The sequence below is a fragment of the Stegostoma tigrinum genome, chromosome 3 (genome assembly GCF_030684315.1).
Source record: "Stegostoma tigrinum isolate sSteTig4 chromosome 3, sSteTig4.hap1, whole genome shotgun sequence".
Classification (NCBI taxonomy): domain Eukaryota; kingdom Metazoa; phylum Chordata; class Chondrichthyes; order Orectolobiformes; family Stegostomatidae; genus Stegostoma; species Stegostoma tigrinum.
Window position 1 is genome coordinate 24,845,272 of NC_081356.1, and position 25,303 is coordinate 24,870,574.

At 37.0% G+C, this 25,303-nt stretch overlaps 1 protein-coding gene across 4 annotated transcripts in view; it reads right to left on the reverse strand.

The window, feature by feature from the left end:
- LOC125451272 (coiled-coil domain-containing protein 171-like) overlaps nucleotides 1-25,303 on the reverse strand; it is a 205,575-nt gene that overhangs the window by 24,051 nt on the left and 156,221 nt on the right. For all 4 annotated transcript variants that reach the window (XM_048528223.2, XM_048528221.2, XM_048528222.2 and 1 more), the window contains 2 exons: nucleotides 12,065-12,196; nucleotides 4,506-4,658 (listed from right to left, as the gene is read on the reverse strand). In XM_048528223.2, the coding sequence (XP_048384180.2) occupies nucleotides 4,506-4,658; nucleotides 12,065-12,196 (285 nt within the window). The remainder of the gene's footprint in view (nucleotides 1-4,505; nucleotides 4,659-12,064; nucleotides 12,197-25,303) is intronic.

Sequence of the window (25,303 nt, forward strand, 5' to 3'; positions counted from 1 at the left end):
CTTGTTGTTAGTTGATCAACCCTATGACAAGTGCTCACCTGAGCTAAAAACCCACTCCACGCCATGGACAGGACCAATGTCATCTACAAGATCCCCTGCAGAGACTGCGAGAAACACTCAGACAAACAGGAAGGAAACTAACAACAAGAGTACACGAACATCAACTGGCTACAAAAAGACATGACCAATACTCACTCATCTCAATCCACATGGACAAGGAGAATCACAACTTTGACTGGGACAACACCAAGATCCTGGGATAGGCTAGGCAGAGACAAGCATGAGAATTCCTGGAAGCATGGCACTCCACGAAGCAGGCTATTAATAAACACTTTGAACTCGACCCCATTTACATTCCACTACAGAGGAAACCCGAAAGTCAGGCAATCCATCACAATGTACCCCAGCGTTTAAAAACCAGGCGGAAAAACACACCGACACTTCATCAGAGGCTGCACTGAGGATGTTATCAAGCGTGGTAATGAAACGTCTGAAGAACAACAAACCAGCTCGGCGAGCCAACCAACCTCAACATGGGTCTACTGTGGCTGGGTTTGATGGACTACTTTCCAACTGCCATCTTAAAACAGAACTAACAGTCCATTGTTTCCCAAAATAGTGAAAAGAAACACAACTCTCTATCAATTATTTTGAATAATTGGCCTGAATGTTAGGAAAACATCAAGACATAATTCATCCATTGCATTAAAGTGTTATGAGAATATTTCAGAGATTATTACATCAAAGATTCAAATGCAATGGAAGCACGAAACTTGTGGCATTTAGGATTACAAAGTTTCATCTACTGGATTTGAGGCTTTTTGTGTGACTACCCAATTTAACTGATATTAGCTACTTGTCAGCCTGGGATTATTTTTGCTGGTACAGATATCTTAAGATAGTGATATTCTGGGAAAATATTAACCAAGAACTCTCCAGGTTGAGTTGGATGCCTAGCTAAGTGAATAATGCTACTGTTTTGAAGATATCTGATCTCTTTGATGGTATGCTTCCACATTTTAGGTTCTATGTATAGGCCGACATGATGCCCTTACTTTGTGCACATAAACAAGGTTTCAAATATAAGATTTTGTCCTTTTCTCATAATCTAAGTTCTTCAATAGCTTCTATGCTTCTTTTTACTGGTTCCTGCTACAAACCCTACTGGTAAGTAACCTGAGCACCTTTGATCCTGAGACTTGCAAAAAGCTTCTTACTCCTGAACACTGAATGCTTAATTTTATTATAAACTAACCTGACATCTTCATCATAAAACCTGCAGATCTTACAAAGGTAATCGACGATGCAGTTTTCTTCCCTCCTAACTTCTTGGAAATATTAGTAAAATGTACACGGCACAAAATTGTATAAGCAACTGACCCTGTAGACTATTACACAAAAAGCCTATCCACTGAGGGTCATCAACTATATCTCCAGAACTAAATATTCTGTAAATCCCAAACGAAATTTGGCTACCACAGATATAAATTGCTCTGGTCTCCTTGTATGGAATGCCATTTTTCTTAACTGCTGGAAAGGGAAACAATTGGTTGTGGGGTGAGAAGAGACCTTCTTCTTCAGAAATTAATTGCTGAGGTGGTGGAAAGAGGACAAATATCTTTCCAGGGCCAACTGCCCAATTATTTACACCTCTTTCCACTTCTTTGCACCTCCAGTGAGGGGAAAATAAAACCCAAAGAATTTAGAATAGAAATATATTAAACAAACCTGTGCTCCTCATGTCTTGATCTTATCAAGATATAGGGAGGATAATAAAACAAGAATATTTGTGCATTCTCAAAGTCTAAAAATGCTAAATAGCATTTTTACTTCAAATCACAACATTGCAGTCCCTTGTTGCAGATGAAATTGTTTTTACTTTAACCAATTTATCAATAAAGTGCTTAAAACTGTTGTATCTACTGATTCTGAAGTTAGCATCTGCATTTCGACTTTAAAATTCTCATCCCTACTTTCAGATGTGATTTGGTGCCAAAATTCTGTTTGATAACACTCATGTTAAGTACCTTGGTTCATTTTACTACATTAAAACTGCAAAATAAATGAAAGGTTTGTTGCACTACTCGATGCAAAAATCCACATTATGCGCTCTCATTCTGCAAAGGACTTCTTGATGCTAGCCATAAATTTGGTTCTTTAGTTGTTTGAATCTGTGTCCTTTTGTAATATTTTCCTTTTTCTTTGATCATGATCATAAAATAGAATAAATTTCCAAAGGCCTGTAGCTACAAACTTACAGAAAGCTACTACTAAGCAAAGCAAAGCAAAAAAAAAAATTTGTAAGTACTAGATGTGAACAGCATGCTTAAAATTAATTTTCACACCATGAAATATTTATTATTTGCAAACTAATAGTTTGAAATAGAATTTTCAATATACCAAAATAGTGCATTGAAGTTGCCTCACAAAGCACAATTTTTATGAACATCCCTAATTCCCGTTCAGATTCTAATAGCTGATTTCATTTTATCTGTATACCTCAGTAAAGTATACCCCATAGAATTCTCTTAGCAACCAAACTAACCAATTAACTGGTCTTATTTTACATCCAAGATGACAAAATCAGCAATTTTCTCCATCCGAAAATGTCATTTTAAATGGCATTAATCTTAATCCAGTTAATATTTAATCTTGAACAAATCCATTCCATTTCATTTTCTAACTAATTTTTGGATCTAAGATTGAAAACCTTGTACTTATTTCGAAAACAGGAAATACACTGACCCAGATGATTTTGCAGTAGTAATGATAGCGACACCCTCAGCATTCACTGTAATTACCCCACTGAAGCTGTCAGCAACTTCTATAGTCTGCAGAATAATACAGAAATCTAGAAGCTGCTGTCAATGGATTTACATTATTCCAGAAAATGCGTTGTTGAGGCATCCTAGGCTCCACTTAATGAAAATCAATTGATTTGATAAAAACACCCGCTGTTGCTTAAAAAAGTTAAACCTTATTGAATGCTTTATGAACTTCAAATTTACTGTTAAAGACCCTCACTGACCCTGAAAAGTTATTTTTGTATTTGTAAATGCCAAATTTTTCCGTAACAACATTAAATTCAACTTTTTTTAAAAAAAATAAACTTCCATGACAAAAGGTTACCTATCTTTAATTTAGCTTCTACATTCATCCAGTTATAATCATTTAATTGAATATTTTCAGATAACAAATTTAATGAATATTAACTTTGTGATTTTGTTGTATAAAAGTTTTAATTTGACTGGCTGCTTAACATTACTGCTTCAGCTGAAGACCTCTTGTCCTTTGACAGAGTAAAATGGTGGTGTAGAAAAGTAAAATGCTGCAGATATTGCTAGATCTCTGTTGTCAGCTTTATTGTGAGGTCAACAGTGAGCATTATGAGACCAGCAGACAACTGGTCTATCCAAGATCAGGCAGTTAAAGCTAAACGTATCTCGTAGTGGATTCCTCTAACAAGCATTAGGTTGCTCATTTGCACAAAGGACTGAAGGTTTGCTTTGGGTGTAGTTGCAACACGCCTAAGTTTTCTTCAGTTTTTAGTAATATGGCGGTCTTCCCACTTCTGGCATGTGGTGAGCATGCACTTCCTACTAGTATAATTTGAGGCATTGGAAGTTTTTAAATGTAGCTACATTAGCAAATTTCATGCTGACTTAATTATTAAGGACCTAACAAACAGAATTTTCTCCAGATAATATGGCGTGAAGCTAGATGAACACAGCAGGCCAAGTAGCATCAGAGGAGCAGGCAAGTTGATGTTTTGGGTCGAGAAGAAGGGTCTCGACCCGAAACGTCAACTTTCCTGTTCCTCTGATGCTGCTTAGCCTGCTGTGTTCATCCAGCTTCACACCTTGTTATCTCAGATTCTCCAGCATCGGCAGTTCCTACTACCTGTGTAATAATTTTCTCCAGAATGGTTGTTTAATAAGTGATGAAAGTGCAATGGAAAACGTCCATGCATTTTTAGGGCAGCACAGTGGCTTGGTGGTTAGCACTGCAGCCTCACACGCTAGGGACCTGGCGTGATTCCAGCCTCAGGCAACTGTCTGTGTGGAGTTTGCACATTCTCCCTGTGTCTGCATGGGTTTCCTCTGGGTGCTCCAGTTTCCTCTCGCAGTTCAAAGATAACGCAGTTTAGGCAGATTGGCGATGCTAAATTGACCATAGTGCCCAGGGTGGGAAATGCAGGGATAGGGTAGAGTGTGGGTCTGGGTGGGATTCTCTTTGGAGGGTCAGTGTAGATTCAATGGGCCAAATGGCCTGGTTCACACTGTAGGGATTCTATGAAATTTTTTACTGTGGTAATCAAAATTAATGTCTTTTCACAGTATATATATTAATGATAAACCAAAATATATTTTGTTGAAGTCCAAAATGGCTGCAATATACACAAGTATTTGCTTATATTATAGAAAGTGATAGTCATCATACATCTGCTGCTGACAACTTAGGGGTGACCTACCTGCAAAGCATTATGTGTGAAAACAGACACTTACTGGAACTAAGCCATTATTTTCACGCAGGCACGCAGTCTGAAGTTCTGATTTGAGAGCTGCAATGTGTTTTTGATGTGAAGTGATTTCTGTTTCCAGAGCAGTAACCCTGGAGCTAGCCAGCTGGTAAATGTCCATGAAAGTCTGGGTTAAATTCTAGTGAAACAGAACAAAAATAAGACACAGGTAATTATCAACAATGACTAAGCTCATGCAGAAATATGTCACAAAGCATTTGATAAAGCACATTTTTAGCATTTTTTTATTGATAAGATAGAGTTTGAAAAATAATTTGACTGTTAGTTCCAAGTTTTAAACAACTCTATTTTGCAAATATCCTTCACATTGATTATATCACAATTCTTTTCAGCAAAGCACTCTATTTGTTGAGGTATGTGCTTATAATGTACAACACACAACATAGCATTATGGTGTAGGAATGTCAGGAGTCAAGATCCTGTAACTTTCTGACAGCAAAACTGTTATAACCGACAACATTATACTGTGACAAAAGTGTCTACCTGAACATTTTAATATGATGTCTTATCCTGTCGGTGAACCACACAGTAAAATAATTTTTCCTCATCATTTATAAGCTTGGTAAATTATTAGTTTTAAAGTGGCATACAGATATCAGAGCATAGCCTGACTACACCATGTCAAAAAATAGGAAATAAAATTCTGTTTATGTGTATTATGGAGAACTGCTGTCCCAACTGTATACTATTGATCGGGCAAGATAATAAAGTTAACTGCAGAAGCGAGTCAAAATGGTACAGTAGTGCTGGTAACTTTATATCCACTCATTACTATAATACAGTTGGGACTAATGGAGTTCTTCATAACAGGTGAACTATATTTCGCTCTTCAAAGAATTGTTTTCCCTTTGGAACTTTTCTACTTCCCAGCAAAAATTATTTTCCAAAGCTTTCTAAGTACAGTACAGTACAGTACCCCCGACTGTGCTAATTAGAGACTGCTCCAGCTTTGGTGCTTCTGTATTTGAAATCATGTACCATCACCTGAGGTAAAATTAGTCCAGATAATAAGTACATGTTGTATCGCCATACAACTGGCACTCTTTTGATATATACAGATCAAAATCATTAAAAGGAATGTTTATGCAACCTTAAGCTGGGAACACAGCTAATATAATGATTACACATGGAAACAGAAATTCCTCACAAGTTGGAATGTTATTTTATCAAGTATCATGTACAACATTAGACCACGAATGAAGAAAAACAAAGCATTATATTCAACAACAGAAGGGAAACCTTTACTGATGTGACTTAATGATAAAAATACATAGACAAAATAATCAATAGCTATTGTCTTAAAACAAGTTATTCAACAAAATAGTAATTTCATACAGCAGTGCATTCAATGATTAAATAGATTATAAATGCCAAAGCTTCTCCTTATCCCAATCACCATCTTAGTAAAACTCTTCTGTACTTTCACTATGCTCATGGCATGTTTTGTAAGGTGTGGTGTCCCGTGTTGAATGCATTACTTCAGCTAAGACCTAAATAATATTTTATAAAATCTTCTTCGCTTTTGTATTCTATTAATAAAGTCCAAAATTTCACTCTCGAAAAATTTAATATTCAACTTGTTCTGCCATCTTCATAGATTTATGTACATACACCCCAGTGTCTCTGTTTCAGCAACTGCTTTTAAATTATACCATTTGATTCATTATGTGTATCTCTATTCTTCCTGCCAAGAGTGTCACTTGACATGGTGTTGAATGTCATGTGCCTAGTTTCTGTCCAACTGACAAGCTCCTGAAGTCTGTTACTACCCTCATACTTATTCACTGCATTTCTGATTTTTATCCGTCTATAAATTTTAAAATGTCCTGTATGTCCAGTCCATGCATAGTTGCCAAATGAGCAACGGTTCCAATCTTGCTCCTGAAAAATCCACTGTATATGCTTCCATTTTTTTAAACCACTGCTCTGTTTCTTTTTGTCCCCTATTTGATTTTTTATTCAGCCTACAAATGTCCCTTAACCTCATGGGCTTCAATGTGTGTACGTTGAAGATCTAGTTTGCCGAAATGTTCACTGTATCAGTTCATTGCTGGCATATGGAGGGTTTGTACAAACGTGCTGATAACATTGGTTGGACCACCTAGCTCAAGAGGGTCAGTCATCAATCCCTCTCTCTCAAACAGCTGTGGCATGTTTGATTTCTTCATAATGAAAGCATAATTCACACTCCCTCACCATGCCAACAGCCTTGCACAGAGAAGAATGACATACATACACAAGAGTAGATTCTTTTTCACATATTCACAGGGTAATAGGCTTTATGTATAAATTTTCTGAAGTATGCTGTTGGTGGCACACAGACATTCACAGCTGATGCCACTGTGTAGTAACACAGAGAAAACAGCAGTGAGGAACTGGTGCTGCACAGCCAATTATTGTTCTTGATTATTGCTGTATCTTATGTAAATGGGGATACATTGTAACACACAGCTTTGTTTATTTATTTAGTAAAGTATATAAAGTATTTATATAGTAAAGTTCTACAGTAAAGTGAACAGCTCCTGGATGATTTGAGATCCATGTGATCTAAAACTCAAAAGCAGCAGTGACTTTCAATGCCGCTGCCAACAGAAGTTTATGGTTATCTACCCTGCAAACCTCTTTAGACCACGCTGCACATCTCAGTTGAAGCCATTTTTACTCTACTCATATAGCTGGCAATGACAGAACGGTCGCTCCAAATACAGACAGTGGAGACATGACATGTTGGTAATGTCACAGCACTAGTAATCTAAAATCCCAGGCTAATGTTCCAGTAACACGTTTTGAAAATGGTGAAATTTGAATTCAATAATATTCTGGAATAAAAAGTTAGCCTTAAGGCAACCATGTAACTATTAGTTCATTAATGTCCTTTAGGGCAGAAAATCTGCCATCACCACCTGGGCTGGCCTACACTTGATTCCAGACCCAAATAATGTAGTTGACTATGGGGAGAGGCTGAACTGGCTGGTGTTATTTTCTCTTGGGCTTATGGAGGTTGAGGGGTGACCTTATACAGGTTTGAAAAATCATGAGAAGTATAGAAAGGGTGAGTAAGGGGAAAAAAAGTCATTGCTTTTGAAGCCCTTTGTACTCCCAAAGTACATTCTGCTAAAAGGTAAAAATGGTAAATGCCAATTTATTGCATGTGCCACTTCAAATATTTGGCTGACAAGCATACATTTATTTCTTGCCTGCACAAAAGTCAGAGCAGCTACAGATCAAGCAGCAGTAGGAGATAAACAAACATTAGTACCAGAAGACAGGCACAAAATACAACTGGCTTGTACCGTTGAACTTATAAGTATAATGGAAATCATGCAAGTGATTGCTAGGTGGCATCTGGTGGTTGGTGGCTACTGATGACTCCTGCTATCTGGGTATTAATTGTGACTGGCTGATGGTTCCTATTGTCCCTTTGCTAGCTAGTTAGCTGGATTCAGCTACTTACTGGATAAAGTCAATAATGCAGCAGTAAAGGGTGACATGTATGTTTTGCTTTTGCAAAATGTTGAACTGTAAACACATCATCAAATATCTCCGTAAATATAAATGACATAATCCAAAATGTAATTTTACATTGATAATCATCTCTTTTGTGTGCTCTCGTGTCAACTGAAAATAATTCTGAGATGTAGAGCATACCATCTTCAAAAATGATCACATCACAACCGATACTTCTCTTACTAATGGGCACAGAATCCTTGTACCTAAATTGACAACTTCGACATTCTATTCGCCTTTCTCATGTTTGTAGTAATTCTGCAAAATTTTTGTCATCTGTGCAATTAAAGACACCAGTTCTCAGTTCCAATAAAGACATATTCACTTTTTGATTGCTATTCCTTGACAAATAATTTTGCATCTTTTTTAATATTGACCATTAACAAGATAAATTAGCCTTTTGAATTGTACTGATTAATTCATTTTTGGAGGGGAGGAGTACTCAAAGCAGAAATGACTATGAAAATTGGCATTCACTCTGCTTCGTTAAAACTATCAAAGACAGCATGTACATTCCAATAGCTTTAAAAATGTATTTTACTTTGAAATAATTTTAATTAAATGCACCATAATTGCATAGATTACAATGTTTCAAATTAGTCTATTTTCAAAAATTGCATGCCTATTTCTTTCTAACAAAATGGAGAGAATAACTCCCTTAAAAAACCTGTTCAAAGGAAATAAGAGGTATGAAACCACTCAGATTTTTTAAAAAACATTAATTAAAGAGTCACCATATTTATTGATGTCCCATCCAGGGTCCAAAACTGTAGAAAAAAAAATGGTAAGCAGAGATACGGTGCATTGAAACTTTTTGAATCTTTCCTAATTCAGTACACCAGATTTTCTTTATAATGAAGATTCGTTGCCACTTAACCAGTGGAGATGAGAGGCCAAGTTTACTTGTCGAACTATTGTTTGACAAAATTGCAAACTGTGCAACCAGGGAATGAAAACTGGAGAGACAAGGTCAAAATGCGTACATTTCAATACAAATAGTGGAGAATATACAGAACTTACTTCACAAAGAGCAGTTTTCTACTTCAATAGCAAGCTGAAGAGATTCTATTGGTAGATTAAGGAATTATGTAACACGAAAATGACTTGTGCAGGTAATGATTGGGGTTTGTAGAGGTAATGATTAGCAGCTGCTGGCTGCCCAGTCTTTGACTGGAAGATGCATCTAAACAATTTTTTGGAGGGGGACCGGAGGCATCTCAGTCAATCTAAGGAAGACGAAGGCATGTCTACTACAAGTTTAATTGAATTTAACCTGACAAATGTGAGGTGATGCATTTTGGAAGGTCAAATACAGACAAAAATTATACAGTCAATGGCAGAACCCTTACTAGTATCGATAGGCAGAAGGATCTAGGTATACAGGTCCACAGATCATTGAAGGTAGCAGTATAGGTAGACAAAGTGGTACAAAAAGGCTAATGGCATGCTTGCTTTTGTTGGAAGGGTCACTGAGTATAAAGAATAGACAAGTTATGCTGCAGCTTTATAAAACGTTAGTTAGGTCACACTTGGAATATTGCATACAGTTCTGGTCACCACACTACAAGGAGAATGTGGATGCTTTGGAGTGGGTACATATAAAGTTTACCAGGATATTGTCTGGTGTGGGATATTTTGACTGTGAAGGAGGTTGGCCTGTTTTCACTGGACGCAGGAGTTTGAGGGACGACCTATTAGAAGTTTATAAGATTGTGAATGGCATGGATAGAGTGGAAAATATGAGGCTTTCTCCCCCAGGTTGGAGGAGTCAATTATTAGGGGACACAGGTTCAAGGTGCGAGGGTGGAAGTTTAAAAGAGATGTCTGAGGCACGTTTTTCACACAAAGGGTGACGAGTGCCTGGAAGGCATTGCCAGGGATGGTGGTGGAAGCAAACATAATAGAAGCATTCAAAAAATACCTGGATAAATATATGAATAAGAAGGGAATAGAGGGATACGGATCCTGTAAGTGAAGACAGTTTTAGTATGGTAAGGCAAAAATGTGGCAACGCAGGCTTGGAGGACTGAAGGGCCTGTTCTCATGCTTCATTGTTCTTTAATAAGTTTGTGAATGGGACAAGAAGCCTACCTGATACTGGCAACTATATGACCAAGGAGGCCCTCTGCTATATGTCTGCAAATGGAGGTCCATCTGATATAGGTTTGTATATGGGCACAAGGACTATTTTGTATGGAACTGTAAATCAGAAGGAGAAACTAGCAAAACTGGTGGATGAGACATTGTGGTCTCACTCATTGTGAATATTTCAAAATGGAGTTTAATACTACCAATACACTCTCTTCCAAGCATTCCTGAGATATTACTTTTCTTACTCTGGGAATTGGCGAGAGGCTTATCTGATACAGGTGTGTAAATGGTGGAGAGGAACATCTGATATGACACTGTAGCCAAGTTAAAGGCTGTCTCTTACAAGTATGTAAATAAATGAAGGGACTGATTGATACAGGTCTGTGAATATGTGAGAGACCTGACTAGCACACATCTGTAAGTGGGCAAAGAGTTTGCTCGCTTATGGCGAGTGAGCATCTGCAAAAACACGAAGTTGCATCTATGCTCAGATGCAATTTTGAGGTATTTTACTAGTGGTGCACATTTTGTGTCCACACTATTTCCAGTAAGTTAAACAGTGGCTCTTTGCAGACACAACTGGAGATTGCTCAAACAAAAAAGTCGTCTCAGGAATCATTTAACTCTTTTTAATTAACTGGACCCCAGAGCAGAAGTTCTCCAAAGCCTTCTACCTGCTGAAACTAGACAGTGTGTATAAAGCCTGGCACCCTGAGTTTACCAGTAGTTTGTTGACCTTGGAATGGTTCGGGCATAATGCCAACACAAATTGACAGACTGTGCCCCCATGGTAAGTTTCAAATACTGGGATCAGCCAGATCATCCACAATGTTTTCATAACATGGAAATGAAAAGACCAATAATGAAATTTTCTCCAAATAGTTTTTGTTATGAGTGTTTGCTACATTAGATGATCTGTGATCTGGTCATGGTGCTGTGGTCATGATAATTCAAACCAGGCAGTTTGGAAAACACGCTATGACATTAACGTTTTTACAAAAAAAAGGAAGACCAGTTGGGTATGAACACATTCTTGTACTTACCAGTCTATTAATTTAACAAGTGGTGATAATAATTAAACAAAGTAGGTTGCTCATATCCTTGATTATATGATTGTTAAGGCAATTTCATGTCATTATTTAACACACTTTTGCCATTACCCATCTCTCCACTGGGGTTATAGGTTTACAGTTGATTTAAAATGTTTTCAAATGTTCAATCAGCACCTCTTTCATTCACTTTTTTTAAAAATCGTATTCAATCATAATTGAAAATTGCTAATAATTGATTATATATATAAATTTTAAATTCGGTGATCCTGTACAGAACTAAGCACCATGGTGTAATTACTGGGAGATTTGCAGGATCTCAACATTTTTCAAACTAACATTCACTAACTTATACAGCTGTGTAAATTTCCTGAGCCAATGGACAATCACAGAATTCTCTAAAAGCAAATAACCTGTTCATGAACTATTTAAAACATGCAATACATGATACAGTAATACTATGTATGTCTGATTTTTTCTCTCCTGATATTTTTCTTCACAATTTTCTGGTACAAGGTAGTAGGGTAAACTGTGTGTGTCACAGGCACATTTATATTAAGGTTGCTTTTTCTCAGTGTTCACAAATATTATATTCCAGCTTGATAACAGCGGTAGTTTTCATATTCATGGCAGCATTTCCAGTAACTGCTTTTGCTTAAATTACCATGCAGAATAGGGCAAATCAGGGTCAGTTTATGTCAGCTACTTCAATCTGGGAACTTCATCAGCCTTTGTTTCAAGGCATTATGCAAAGAAAACTGACATTAAGGGAGCTTTAACTGACAGCAAATGAAATCAATCAGTGAATCACTAAGCCATAATAAACAATCAGCTCCTGAGTTTGAGATTAACTCTATGCTCTGCAACAGACCCTAACCTGGAATGAAGCAACCTCGAGTCCATCCTTCGGCCCCTTTGCTTCGAAGGTCTCCAGCTGCAATTTGGGTAGCTGCAGGGTGAAGTCATTTTTTGCTGTCACAGACCATGACAGTGTGATCTGATCTCTGACCTGAGGAAGAGAAAACAGCATCAATGGTAATTCCCCTTCAGACACATTAACTAGGATGAACTGGGTCCCCTTGAGCCCGCTGAGTGGACTTGCATTGATCGCTGGGCCTGAAATCCATGAATAAATTTAAGACTAATTGATTTTTTGTTGCAAATAAATCAGTAATTCAGAACAGCCACTGAGAATTTTAAAAAGACAGTGCAGTATTATCTGACTGAATTATTTTTTAAAGTTGCTAGGAGTCCTTCTCAAGTCACTAGAATAGTTTTCTCAAACCCTTGAGCAGTTAAATTCTTATGACCAAGTCTACAACAAGCTTTTCAAAGCACTGTGGTTAAAGCAGTCTCTAGGCCATGTCCTTGCATGTAAAAATCTTGTACAGTAAAACATTAAAGACAAGCACAAGTTATGCACACACAGTAACTGGTTTTGATCTTGAAGCGTAAAATAAGCAAGCTGTTTGTATCACACTGCCACCCTGTGGAAAAATACTCTTTTTCATTAAATTATCCAATGTAATATTCTTGTAACCTTGGTAAGATGACTATTTTAAAAAGAAACGATAAGACTAATTGAAAACTCAATGAAGTTGTAATTTGCTGCTTTTTGCACTTTGGCATTCAGACTTAAAAATTTGGTGAGCCTTTTGAATAAATTACGCTTGACTAATTTGAATGCAAAGTATATACATCTTTGAAAATGTAAGTTGTAGTTCATAGCCTAGTCCAACATGAAAACAAAATACATCTGGACAAAGGCAACAATTATTCATTTTGTAATAGACTTAAAGGTACATTTTCCTGACTAATGTTATTTGGTATACTCAGTAAAAATAGATGCTTAATACTGAAATACTGCTGATGAAAAATAGAAATCTAGTACTGTTGATGTTAGCAGCCAATGAATATATTGGCATGAATTAGCAATGTGTTGATGTTCACAGCTTTGTAGCACTTAGCTTTAACTTACATCAAAATTAATTTTGCTCTGTATTATTCAACAGAATTGCAGACTTCATGTTCATCACTGTTTCTTCATGAAAGTCTTTCATGTTGCAATTTTAGAAAGAAATTTGTGACTTTCGTCTGTACTAAAAGCATCAGGTACATTCAAGCTAATGAGATCTATTCAAAAGAATTGCCTTTGCATCAGAGAGATGTACAAAATTATTAATTCTACTGTTAAATGTCAGCAATAAAAAAAATAGAAAGTCAGAAAAATGTGACAGATTTCAAAGTTGCCTGATCCTAGAGAAAGTAAGCAATATTACAGCCATTTTAGAGAAGATAGACGACCATATAAACTACAAACATACACATTTGAAATTTACAAATACGTTTCAAAGACTTTAATATGTAAAACCTAAAATCCGTACACATGATAATGATGTTTAAACAATCTAAAGGGACTTTTACCAGAAAAGCAACACTGCTTGAAAATAATTCCAATCTATACAAGTGCTCATTGGAATTGTTAAAGAAAATCAAGAATTCTGCTTGGATGTAAATTAGACCAACAAAATTACACAGCATCAGACATAGGAGACTTTGTTGCTCTTGCAAAAATGCAAATTTGTACTAATATGAGGATTTTGATTGTAGGAATACAACTTTTTTACTGTACAAATGATATATAACAGCTCTACCTATGCTCATCAACATTATGACACCTCACCGTAGTGTTATGTGAGAATATTGGAGCATGGGCCTTAGCTTTATTTTTTTGATAATGCATACCTTACTCTCATAATGCCCTTACTAGTACTTTGGTACAATATAAAATCCTGTCTCTTGTCAATTATTGAAAATGCTCGAAAGATATATATATATATATATAAAAACACCAGATCACAGAACTGATGGGTCAGAACTTTCCAGTCATCTTCAATATCCTTCCCTATGCTCACTACTTACATCACATTTACAAGGAAATGTGTGGTATTTGGAAACAAATTTCTGGAACATATCACATGCAATGGTGTTTTTAGCCTAACATTTGACTTAAAAGCTCTTCAGCTTTTAAATGAATGAAAATTATTGTTCAATTTATTCGACTGCCAATTCATTCTCTCCGCAAAGTTAAAAAATAATTTAAAATAATTTTAATCAAATTGTTTACACTGGAACAAAGCATAATGCTCATAGCTTGTCATGTTCCAGAAATGTTTGAATTAAAATACACTCTCCATTGCAGATATAAGGCATTGCCTTAAAATATTCCCAATCATATCAAAACTGTTTCTTCAACTGTGAATATGAGCCCTTGTACAATACTAAAAAATTGAGGCACAAGTGCTTTTTAAAAATTTATTCTTTCACTTGATGTGGATGCCACTGGCAAGGCCAGTATTTGAGTTTGAGTTTGACTTACTGTTGACACAAGTACCAAGATACAGTGAAAAGTGATGTTTTGCGTACTATACAAACAGATCATGCCATACAAAGTGCATCAGGGTAGCAGAATAGAGTGCAGAATACAATGTTACAGGTACTGTGAGAAGGTGTACAGAAAGAGAGATCGACATCAACATTCGAGAGGTTCATTGAAAAGTCTGTTAAAAGTAGGGAAGAAGCTGTTCTTGAATCTGTCAGTATGTGTATGCCAACTTCTTCATCCTCTGCTTGATAGAAGAGGGTGGAAGAAAGTATAACTGGGGTAGGAGGGATCTTTGATTATATTAGTTACTTTGCCAAGCCAGCAGGAAGTATAAATGGATTCAAAGAAAGGAAGGCTGGTTCATGTGATAGACTGGGCTGTGTTCCTGATTTTCTAAAGTTTCTTGTAGTCTTGGAAAGAGCACTTGCCACACCACACTGTGATGCATCCAGATAGGATGCTTTCTAGGATGGATCTTTAAAAATTGGTCAGAGACTTTGTGGGCATGCTGAATTTCCTTAGCCTCCTGAGGAAGTAAAGGCATTATTGTGTTTTTGTGACCATGGCATTGATGTAGATCGTCCAGGACAGGTTGTTGGTGATCATCATTCCCAGAAACTTGATGCTCTTGACCATCTCTACCTCAGCAGATAGTAGCATGCCCTCAACTATGATTGCTGAAGTGACCAGCTCCTTTGTCTTGCTGACATTTTGGAGAGATTGTCTTTTCACTACACCGCTAAGCACTCAATTTCTTTCCTGTACTCTGGCTTGTTGTTTTTTAAGACCCGACCTACTTCAGTGGTGTTGTCAACAAACTGTAATTGGAGTTGGGGTGAAGTTTGGCCACACAGTCGTGAGTGTGTAAGGAGTACAGTAGGGGGCTGAGTATGCGATGTTGCAGATGTTGAAAATTATCACAGAAGATGCGCTGTTGTCTATTCTGAATGATTGCAATCTATGGGTGAGGAACTCAAGGATCCAGTGCATAGGAGGGAGTCTAGACCTAGGTCTTGGAGTTTGGAAATAAGTTTGTTTGGAATTATGGTGTTGAAAGCGGATCTGTAGTCAATAAGTAGGACCTGATGTAGGTATCCTCATTATCCAGATGAGTGTAGGGCCAGGGAGATAGCGTTTGGTGTAGATCTGTTGCAATAGTAGGCAAATTGTAAAGGATCAAGGCAATCTGGTAGGCTAGAGGTGATGATGCCCATCCTCTAATGCTTTTGAACTGAGCAACTTAACTGCTCTCTGAAACCCTTGGCAAGAGTCATTAATATGGATCTGGAGTCACATGTAGGCCAGACTAGGTAAAGATGGCAGATTTCCTTTCCCTAAAGGACACTTAGGACAAGTGATGATATTTTCGTGGTCATCATCATGAATTTTATTAGAGACAAAAAAAACTGCAGATGCTGGAATCCAAGGTGGACAAAAATGAGGCTGGAAGAACACAGCCGGCCAGGCAACATCTGGAGGAAAGAAACAGTTAATGTTTGGGCTATTACAAATATCAGGTGTACATTCCAGATTTTATTATTGCATTTTGAAAAGAATCCATTAGCTCCAGTGCTGAGGTTAAAACTTACAACTTCAATGCATTTACCTGGGCCTCTGGATTTCTAATTAATTGGCCTTACCACTATTCAAAATACTTGAATGAATAATTACAAAAGAGAAGACTCATCTAGGATTGTCCATTTTGTACTCAAAGTATTCCTAATTTTATGCAGAGAAATAGCATCTTAAAAATATGCATTAATTTTCTCAGATGCCAAAAGGTATGCAGGTTGGAATTATTTTCCTGCATGTTTTCTCCATGTACAGAGATGTACAGGCTGTCATTTTAGATAATGGGATTAGAATTGAAAATGTGGAAGCGTACCATAAACACGTTGCGGATTCTGAATCCAATTAAATTAACCATGTTTGAGATGCAGGATTTTATTGGCCTAGGACATATTTAGACTCAATAGCATGCACTTTAATATGCATTCAAAATAAGCTGAAATAGTTTAAGAGTTAATATTATAGTAAGAATTTTATGATGGTAAATATCAAATAGCAAACTAGAAACAGAAATTACATTTTAATCAATAGCCACAAGCTTTAAATATTGTATGTTATTGAACTACCATCAGAAAAGCAAAACTCTGGCTCTCTCAGAAATCTTTAAGCTCTCTCATTGAGCGCCATCTAAAAAGGTACCATAGCATTATTAGCTAATTTTCCTGACATAAAGATTCAACAAACAAAGAATTCCTGACTAAAGAATAGCGGAAAAGATGCAGATCATTCCGGAAGACACATCCTGGCTGTAGTTTTGAGCATCTAAGCTTTAATGTATTTTTCTTATTACTTGGTTTATATAAGTTGGACTTGTATTTATTGGAACAGCATGCCATTGGAATTTTGTTCTGTTCAGGAATAGTAGTTGTTAAGGGGAATTGTTCAGTTTGCTAGTAGGTCTGTAAATTTGTTCACTATTAGAGTTAGATAAATGAATTGTTACTTGTTGCTCGTTGCTTTTTGAGTGAGTATTAGGGAGCTCATTTCATTTAACTGTCCCCTCTGCAACAGACTGGGGGCTCGAATTCAGAGTCTGGCCAGTTTGTGTACAGGATCTGAATAGATTAGGCCAGATTTGAACCGATTTGGGGTACGAAAGGTGCAAGCAGATTTAAACAGACTTGGGGATTAGTGTCCTAGATATTTAAATAAAACTTAGGTGAGAAGTCAAAGATCTGTTTAATTTGGTCAAATGAAAAGTGGGCGAAATGGCTTTTAATATTGCTAAAGAGGTTCTGAAGCTTGAGGATGCTTTCCAAATTTGTTAAGAAAGTTTAGAAGGACAGAGGAAAGATATACTTTAGGCTTAGCAAACAGGCTACATTTTGGTTTAACTAGGGATAAAGAGGAAAGCTGAAATTATAATGGCATTAACCAAGCATTTAGGTAAACCAGAGAAACAGTCAAGTGCAGTGGAATTGGAAAAAAATAAATTGCAAATGTGGCAGCTGGAGTTAGAGAATTAAAGGAAGGAGAGAGTGTTTGAATTACAGTTGAAAGCAGATTCCTAGCTAAGGCAGAAGAAAAGGGAAAATGTTTGAGTTGGAAAAGATGAAGTTGGAACTTGAAACAAAAAGACTTCAAATAACAGGAGGTAAAAGTACAAGACAGACGTGATGATCAACAAACCCTTCGTAGCCACCAGCCTGCTTGGAATATTTATATATATGTCCAAACAATGCCAAAATTTGATGAAAAAGATATGAGAAATTGGCTAAACAGATGAACCAGCCAGAGGATAAGTAGGTAATGTTAATTCAGACCAGTTGGTAGGCAGGGCTAGCAAGGTGTTTGCAGAGCTATCAGATGACGTTTCAAGAGAATATGAAGAAGTAAAACAGGCTATTTTGAGTGCCTACAAATTGCTACCAGAAGCATATAGACAACAGTTCCGAAACATAGAGAAAGAACCAGGTCAGACTTAAGTCAAGTTTGATAGCGCTAAACATAGCAATTTTGATAGATGGGTGAGAGCATTAAAGATAGAAAAGATATATGAGAATCTTGGAGATATTATTCTGCTGGAAGAGTTCAAAAACTTACTTCTGAAGATGATAAAATCTCATGTTGAGGAACAGAAGTAGAGCAAAATAAGATGAGCTGAAGAGATGGCAGACGACTACGCATTAATGCATAAATTGAAATCTAGCTTCCAACAGCAATGTAATTTCGTGACAGATGTAAATTAGGAAAAGGGAGGTCCTTCAATGGAAGGCAAAAAGTAAATCACACTGGTAACAGTTTACTACATGTGAGAAAAGAAAACCAAGAGAGTGAAAAAGGATGAAAAGTCTCAGGTGTTTCCACTGTAGTAGAAGGGAACATGTAAAGTCACAGTGCTGGTGGGATTAAGAGAGGCACTGGGGAAAATGTAGTAAAAGAGGATAAACTAGCAAGGGTAGTTGAGGCAGTGAAGAAAATCCCAAGAGAAATCAAGGAGCTGCAGGAGAGTGCACAGTCTGGTCATGGGCTGGATAGTAAGAGACTGCCCAATCTCTTCAAAGGCCTCACCTCTGTGAGTAAGGTTTACTCAGGAAGAAAAAGGGGAGAAAGTAAAGATATTAAAATATTGAGGGGTATTGGAGCTGGTCTGTCTCTAATTGTAAGAGATGAAGGTATTTGCACTCCTTCTAAAATGTTACCTGAGACAGTGATAATCTGTGGAATAAACGGAGACAGATTTAGCGTTTCTCAGTGTAAGATAAGGCTAGAAAGACCAATCAAGACTGGGGAAGTGACAGTGGGAATGTTTGAATGAGTGTCCATTCCAGGAATATAGTTTGTTCCATGAAATAACCTGGTAATCTCAAAGGTGGGAGTGACACCTCTTGTAGTGGAGAAGCTGAAGGAAAACTAGAGCACTGAAGAGTTAAAAGAAATACACTCTGGAATTTTTCCGGACTGTGTGGTACCAAGATTCCACAACCATAAGTTAAAGAAAGTGGGGAAAACCAAAGACAAAGACAAAAGAGATGAGGTCCAGTTATCTGACAATTTGTTTGATGAGATGGTAAAGGAAGAACCTAAGCAAGTAGAGAATCAGGCATTTGCTAAGCATAATGGATCTGTCTACCAGATTTCCAGAAGCAATTCCATTACAGGACGACAAGGCAAAATGGTTATGGAAGAGTTGCTTGCTGTATTTACCATTGATGCACTATCCACGGAGATTCAAATCAGACCAAGGGTCCAATTTTACTGCCAAATTATTTAAGGCAGCTTAGGCATCCAGCGCTTTAAATCAAGTATATACCATCCTGAATCCCTGGGAGCTTTGGAAAGGTGGTATCAGACCCTAAAGACCATGCTGAGGGCTTGTTACCAGGTGTTACGATGGGTGAATGGCCAAACCCCTCTGATAATTAAACTAAAACACAAGTCCTGATATGTTATGACAGGAGTCGAGGTTTCCCTCTAATAATTACCCCCAAAACACCCAGAGAAGTGCATCTTTCCCATCATAATCTATTAAAACGGAGGTTAAAAGAAAGACAATTCTTGATCTCCACTTTACAAGCAACAAGAATCAATTTCTTTATTTAACCCAACAATGAACAAAGTAACAAAGTTACTAACAAACCAACAATTTCCCCTTAGACTACTAACTACTCCCCAACTAGTCTAAATTCTACTGAAATACCGTTTAAATAAAGATAACTCTCACAAATATAAACCTAATTAATGAGACGCAGACTGTTTTCTGAAATATTCTGTTGTCTTTGGTATCTTCAAAAACACCTTTCTTCTGTTAATTCTGCTGTCAGGGGTGTTTTATCTCTATAACGTATTCAATCAGGACATTGAGGGCTTGAGTTATTGGAAGGTCAATGCCATGACTAATTCAGACTCGTACCCAATTCCAAGGCTGGAAGACTGTGTGGAAAAAAGTTGGACAAGCCATTTACATCACAAAGTTTGACATATTACGTGGTTACTAGCAAGAGCCTTTGTTGGAGACAATGAAAGAAGTTTCTGCTTTTCTAAATCAAATTTAAAGTAATGCCCTTTTAGCCACACCAAATTTCCTGAAACCATTTAAAGTCACTATTGATGCCAGCGATATAGGGGTCGGAGCTGTGTTGTTACAGGAGGATGATTGTGGAATTCAAAGGCCAATCAGTTATTTTTCAAAGGAACCCAATATCCACCAGAGAAAATATTCAACCAGTGAAAAGGGATTATTGAGTTTGGTATTGGCCTTACAACATTTAAATGTTTATGTTGCAAACAATATATCAGACGGTTGTGTAGTTTACTGATCAAAACCCTTGGGCATTTTGGAAAGATTTAAGGACAACAACACCAGATTATTTCATTGGAGCCTTATGATACAAGCATTTAATTTATAGGTTGTACATGTTGTAGGTCATGAAAATGTTATTGCAGATACATTATAGAAGGTTTAAAAAAGTGTGTATGAGATAGAAATGGTAATGTTCAATGTTATACATGTATGTAGAATAAGTATTAAATGAGTAACTCTAGATTAATGTATTATAGATTTAGTAATAATGGTGTTAAGATTTAGTAAAAATGAAGCCATCTTTTCATAATGATGTTTTGTTTTCTTAAGTAGAGAGATGTTGTGAAGTTGGGTAGAGTACTTGCGAATTAGAAGGCAGGATGTTAGAATTTGTTAAAAAATGATAGCCGCAAGGGGGAGGGGGAAGAGAAAGAGTGTGCCTCCCTAAAAGACGGGATGTGCTTTCCTAAGCTTGGAGACATTAAAAAAATGTCTACAAGCAGCTGCAGATGCACAGACAGTTCTGAAATTGAAACATATGTATCAAATGGCTGTGTAGTTGGCAACCTAGGCTTGTTTTCCTGTTAAGACAACTAGCTTGAATATCAGCCAGTTAATTTAAACAGGCCCTAGATAGCAAAACCTAATTAAATTTAAATCTGATGGTGTTGACAACCTAGGACCAATTCTGTTAAAAGAAAATTGACAGGTCACCAAGGGTATATAAGAAGAGGTTTTTTAAAATCAGGTGTGCGTGATCTGCCATCAGAAGAGCAAAACTCTGGCTCTCACCAATATCTTTAAGCTCTCTGATTAAGAACTATCTAAAAGGTACCATGCCACTCTTAGCTAATATTCCTGACTCAAGGATTCCTTAAAAATATTTCTGACTGAAGAATTCTGGAAGATGCATCCTGAATGTAGTTTTGAGATTTTTTATTTTTCTTATTACTGTGCTTCATTTGAATGGCATGCCATTAGAATTTTGTTCTGTTCAGGAATAATTAGTAGTGAAGGGGGAATTGTTTGATTTGTTAGTAAGTCTGTTAATTTGTTCACTGTTGAAGTCAGATAAATAAATTGTTAATTGTTGCTTATAAACTGAGTATCAGGGACTTCTTTCATTTAACCTTCCCTTTATAACAGGGAACTGTTATATACTTAGACAAGTATAAGTTATAAGTTATAACAAGTATCTGTTATAAAGGCAGATTTTTCCCATTTCCTTTAGCAGATTACAAGGCAAGGCAAGGCAAGTTTCTCAGTGTGATTCCATTTTAATTATCAGTGGGGTTTGATCTCCTCTCTGTAACAGCTCCACTAGACCAAACCAGCTTGAACGCAAATTGTAGCCTGGCTCAGTACTGTGTCATGGGGGAGGGAAAATGCTCAACAATGCAGGAAGATGAATAAACTTCCGCACTCTGCAAGGTTAAATGGCACCATCTCTCTGCTTAGTCTTCTTACCAAGGCCCATGGATTTATACTCTTACTACTGCATGTATTATATCTACTCAACAATCTCTTGCTTCCAAACTGCCCACCCATGCAGACCTTCTTACTGACTCACTGGGGATGTCTCACCACATCTGTTCATACATCACCACTAACTATCCTTCCATCATACACAATCCCTCCCTTTGTCTCATTACTGGAAAAATTGGCCCACTCCCCATATTACTCCCCTTTCACTTTTCACACATAGCCATTTTCTTAAAGTACATGCAGCGTGTTTGCCATGTAAACTGCTTGCACATGCACATGTGACATGGAATAGCACAGTTCTGCCCAGTGACATATTCCCCCCTTGACTGTATAGTGTTCCCCATCATTAAAACTGCTTGCCTGGCCATCTGATATAAAAGACGAGATTAGCCACAGAGGTTACAGCCTCTAACTAGGCACTAAAGACCCTGTGCACTATTTGCGGAAGTGGAGGTGCAGTGATAATGTCACTTGACTAGTATTCCAGTGACCCCAGGTCAATGCTCTGGGTGATCATAGGTGTGAATCCCAGTATGACAGGCATTGAAATTTGAGAAGATATATATAAGAAGGTGGCCTAATGACAACCACATAACCATAGCCAATTGTCATAAAAACCCACCTGATTTATCGACGTCCTTCGGCTGTCCTGATTTGGCTTACAAGTTACTCTAGACCCATAGAAATGTGGTTCACTTTTAACTGCCCTATGGGCAATTAGAGAAAGGCAATAAACACTATCTAGCAAGGCACACATCCCATGAACGAATATTAAAAAAAAGCAATGTGACTCTCATTGTAGTTCATAAGTCAGTGCTGACGTCAGTGAGACTGCTAAAAAAAAAGCAGGCTAAGAGCCATAAGATGCACCCTGTCTAATGCATGAGATCATGTCAAATGACCTGGAAGAAGTATGAGGGTTTTGGATGTTCCTGAGGTCCAAGGATTTTAAGAGCTGAAGTGTTGCGATAGATGGTTTGAGAGTAGGCTTAATGTCATGAGGCTGGTGGTTTGCCAGATCCAATGTCTGTAGATGAAGGGTTGTAGACGATGAAGGCCATGCAAAATGCAGAGATTTCATTGTAAAGCAGCTGTGGATGATGACTGGGACTAGGGATCGGTGAGCTGCAGGTGCCTGGTCTGATTTACATAACAAACATTTGCAACATCTAAATTCTTGGGGATGCAGACAAGAATTGGAAGTCTTATATAAATAAGACAAGTTATGGATTTAAATGAGATGAAAACGCACAGAAATAGGTAGTTGCTTTCAATGCTGGGAAGAAATCAAAAAACATTTTCTCAATGTCAAGAATCTGATCTTGTTAAATTCTTTCCATGGCAAACACACTGCACACGCTTCAAGCAAATGTGTGTAAAGCAAAGAGGAGTACTCTGGAGAGTTGCCAAATTTTCCAGCAATGAAACAAAGGGAGGGGTCGAAAATTCGACTTATTGCAGGGTAATTTTGATATCAAAAGTAAAGGGGAACATCCTGGAAAAGGCTCACCTTTTCTGAACATATGTTAGCATTCTTTTTGCCTAAATAACTGTTTATATGTTTTCCCCTGTGCAAGTTAGCACATCTGTGCTTGTTTATAATCCAATAATGAGAAAAGAAAACACCTTTGTTGCATAGGTGAGAATTTTACAGGACAGTTTAGTTTTAGAGCATAGATCTTAAAAAAGTACAGCACAGCAGGGTCATCATGGAATGTCTTGTTGCTGAAGCACGGCTAAGTTTGGGCGATGTTATGTAGCTGCTTTTAAATACTCTTTTTCTGCTTTACCCAATACTGCCCTGGTATCGATGTGTTGAGCCGCTTAGCAATACAGGGGTCATTGATGAAGAAAAATAGCAGGACAAGAGGGCAGTTAGTGAGAATGGAAAGGAGAGATATCTAAGTGGTGCTCATCATTACTTAAAAATGCAATTCTAAAATCCAATTTTAGAAAACAATGTTACTTGTAGAAAAAGTGACCGTTTTCACAGCATATTTTATAAAATAAATTAGTTTTCCTCTTTTATCATAAAACATAATCCTTTCTATTCTGGGTTTTAACTTTCGGAATTGGAATTTCAGATGTCCCCTGTTGTTCAAGTCCCAGCAATTATTTTGGCTGAGTAGATACATTCAAGATAGAAATACTGTGATGCAATTTTTATGGAAATACTGGGTCTTGAGCAAACTGGTTATCCATGCTCCGGGTTGGACACAAGGCATTTGTGGGTGTAGGGGAGCACATCCCTTAGGAGGTTATTGGACCAGCATACATACAAATTTTTTGCTGGTAACAATTATCACAAAAATAAATGCATTCAGCAAGGGCCTCCTCATCTTTAACTCTGTAGTAAATGTATAATTAAATATTAAAATACTTCTGAAAAAATCTTTCTTTAGCCTTTTTAACAGAAATTCAGGCTGATAAAAGGAAAAACTAAATTAAAGTGCTCAGATTTTATCAACATCAAACCACAAGTGATTTCTTTTGCAGTCTCCATCTCATAGCTACAGTCAATAGATCTAAATATTTTACTGCACCCTGGCCAATTTATTGTTTGATGTTTAAAAACTCACCAAAAATCAAAGAAAATTCATTAAATCAGAGCCCTCCAATGACTTGCAATCATTTTTGAAAGTTGAGTTTAACTGCAATATTGATAATTCTCTTTTTTCTGTGACAACAGCCACTAGGGAAATGTTTGGTGTCAGAATACAAAAGAAGATTGCCAATTACAGCAGAGAACAATGTACATATGACACGAAAGACCAAACAGTGTGGTATTCTAGACTGTCTTTCTGTCAATAATATCTGATTCACTACTCCTCTCTCCCTGCTTACTGATCCCCACCCAAAATAGATATTCTTTTTTCCCTTTTTCTACAATAATACCATATGGCTTTGCATTAGAATTCATTCATTATATGAAGTTGAGCTTTGCTTTGATACACAGCATTGGCGAAACTTATAGGCACCAACTTCTGTCACATTGAACAATGCATTTGTTCAGCATATTAGTAACTACGTGTTGTAAAGAGAACATATGTAACAGAATACTTCAGTTACGAAGCATTTTTGGTAGGATGACCAGAGAAAATGCTATTACAATGCGTAAACAAATGCTATTGCCAATGTTAAGCAGTGCGTTGAATTTACTGCATGTACATTTTAGTGCCAGATCTTCAATCATATTTGTGGATCTTAACGTACTTTTCCATCATTAAGCTGAAACAAATTCCTGAGATGGGACTAATTTTGGCCAAAATTGAACTTGATTTGTATGGGTGTATAATATTATCGAAATCATATTGTGCATTTCTAATGAGATGACAATTGTGACAGGAACTGAAGCAAACTTTATATCATGATAACTATAAGAATATACTCTGTGCTTATGGTATTGTGGGCTAAAACTATTACGGACTTTAAAA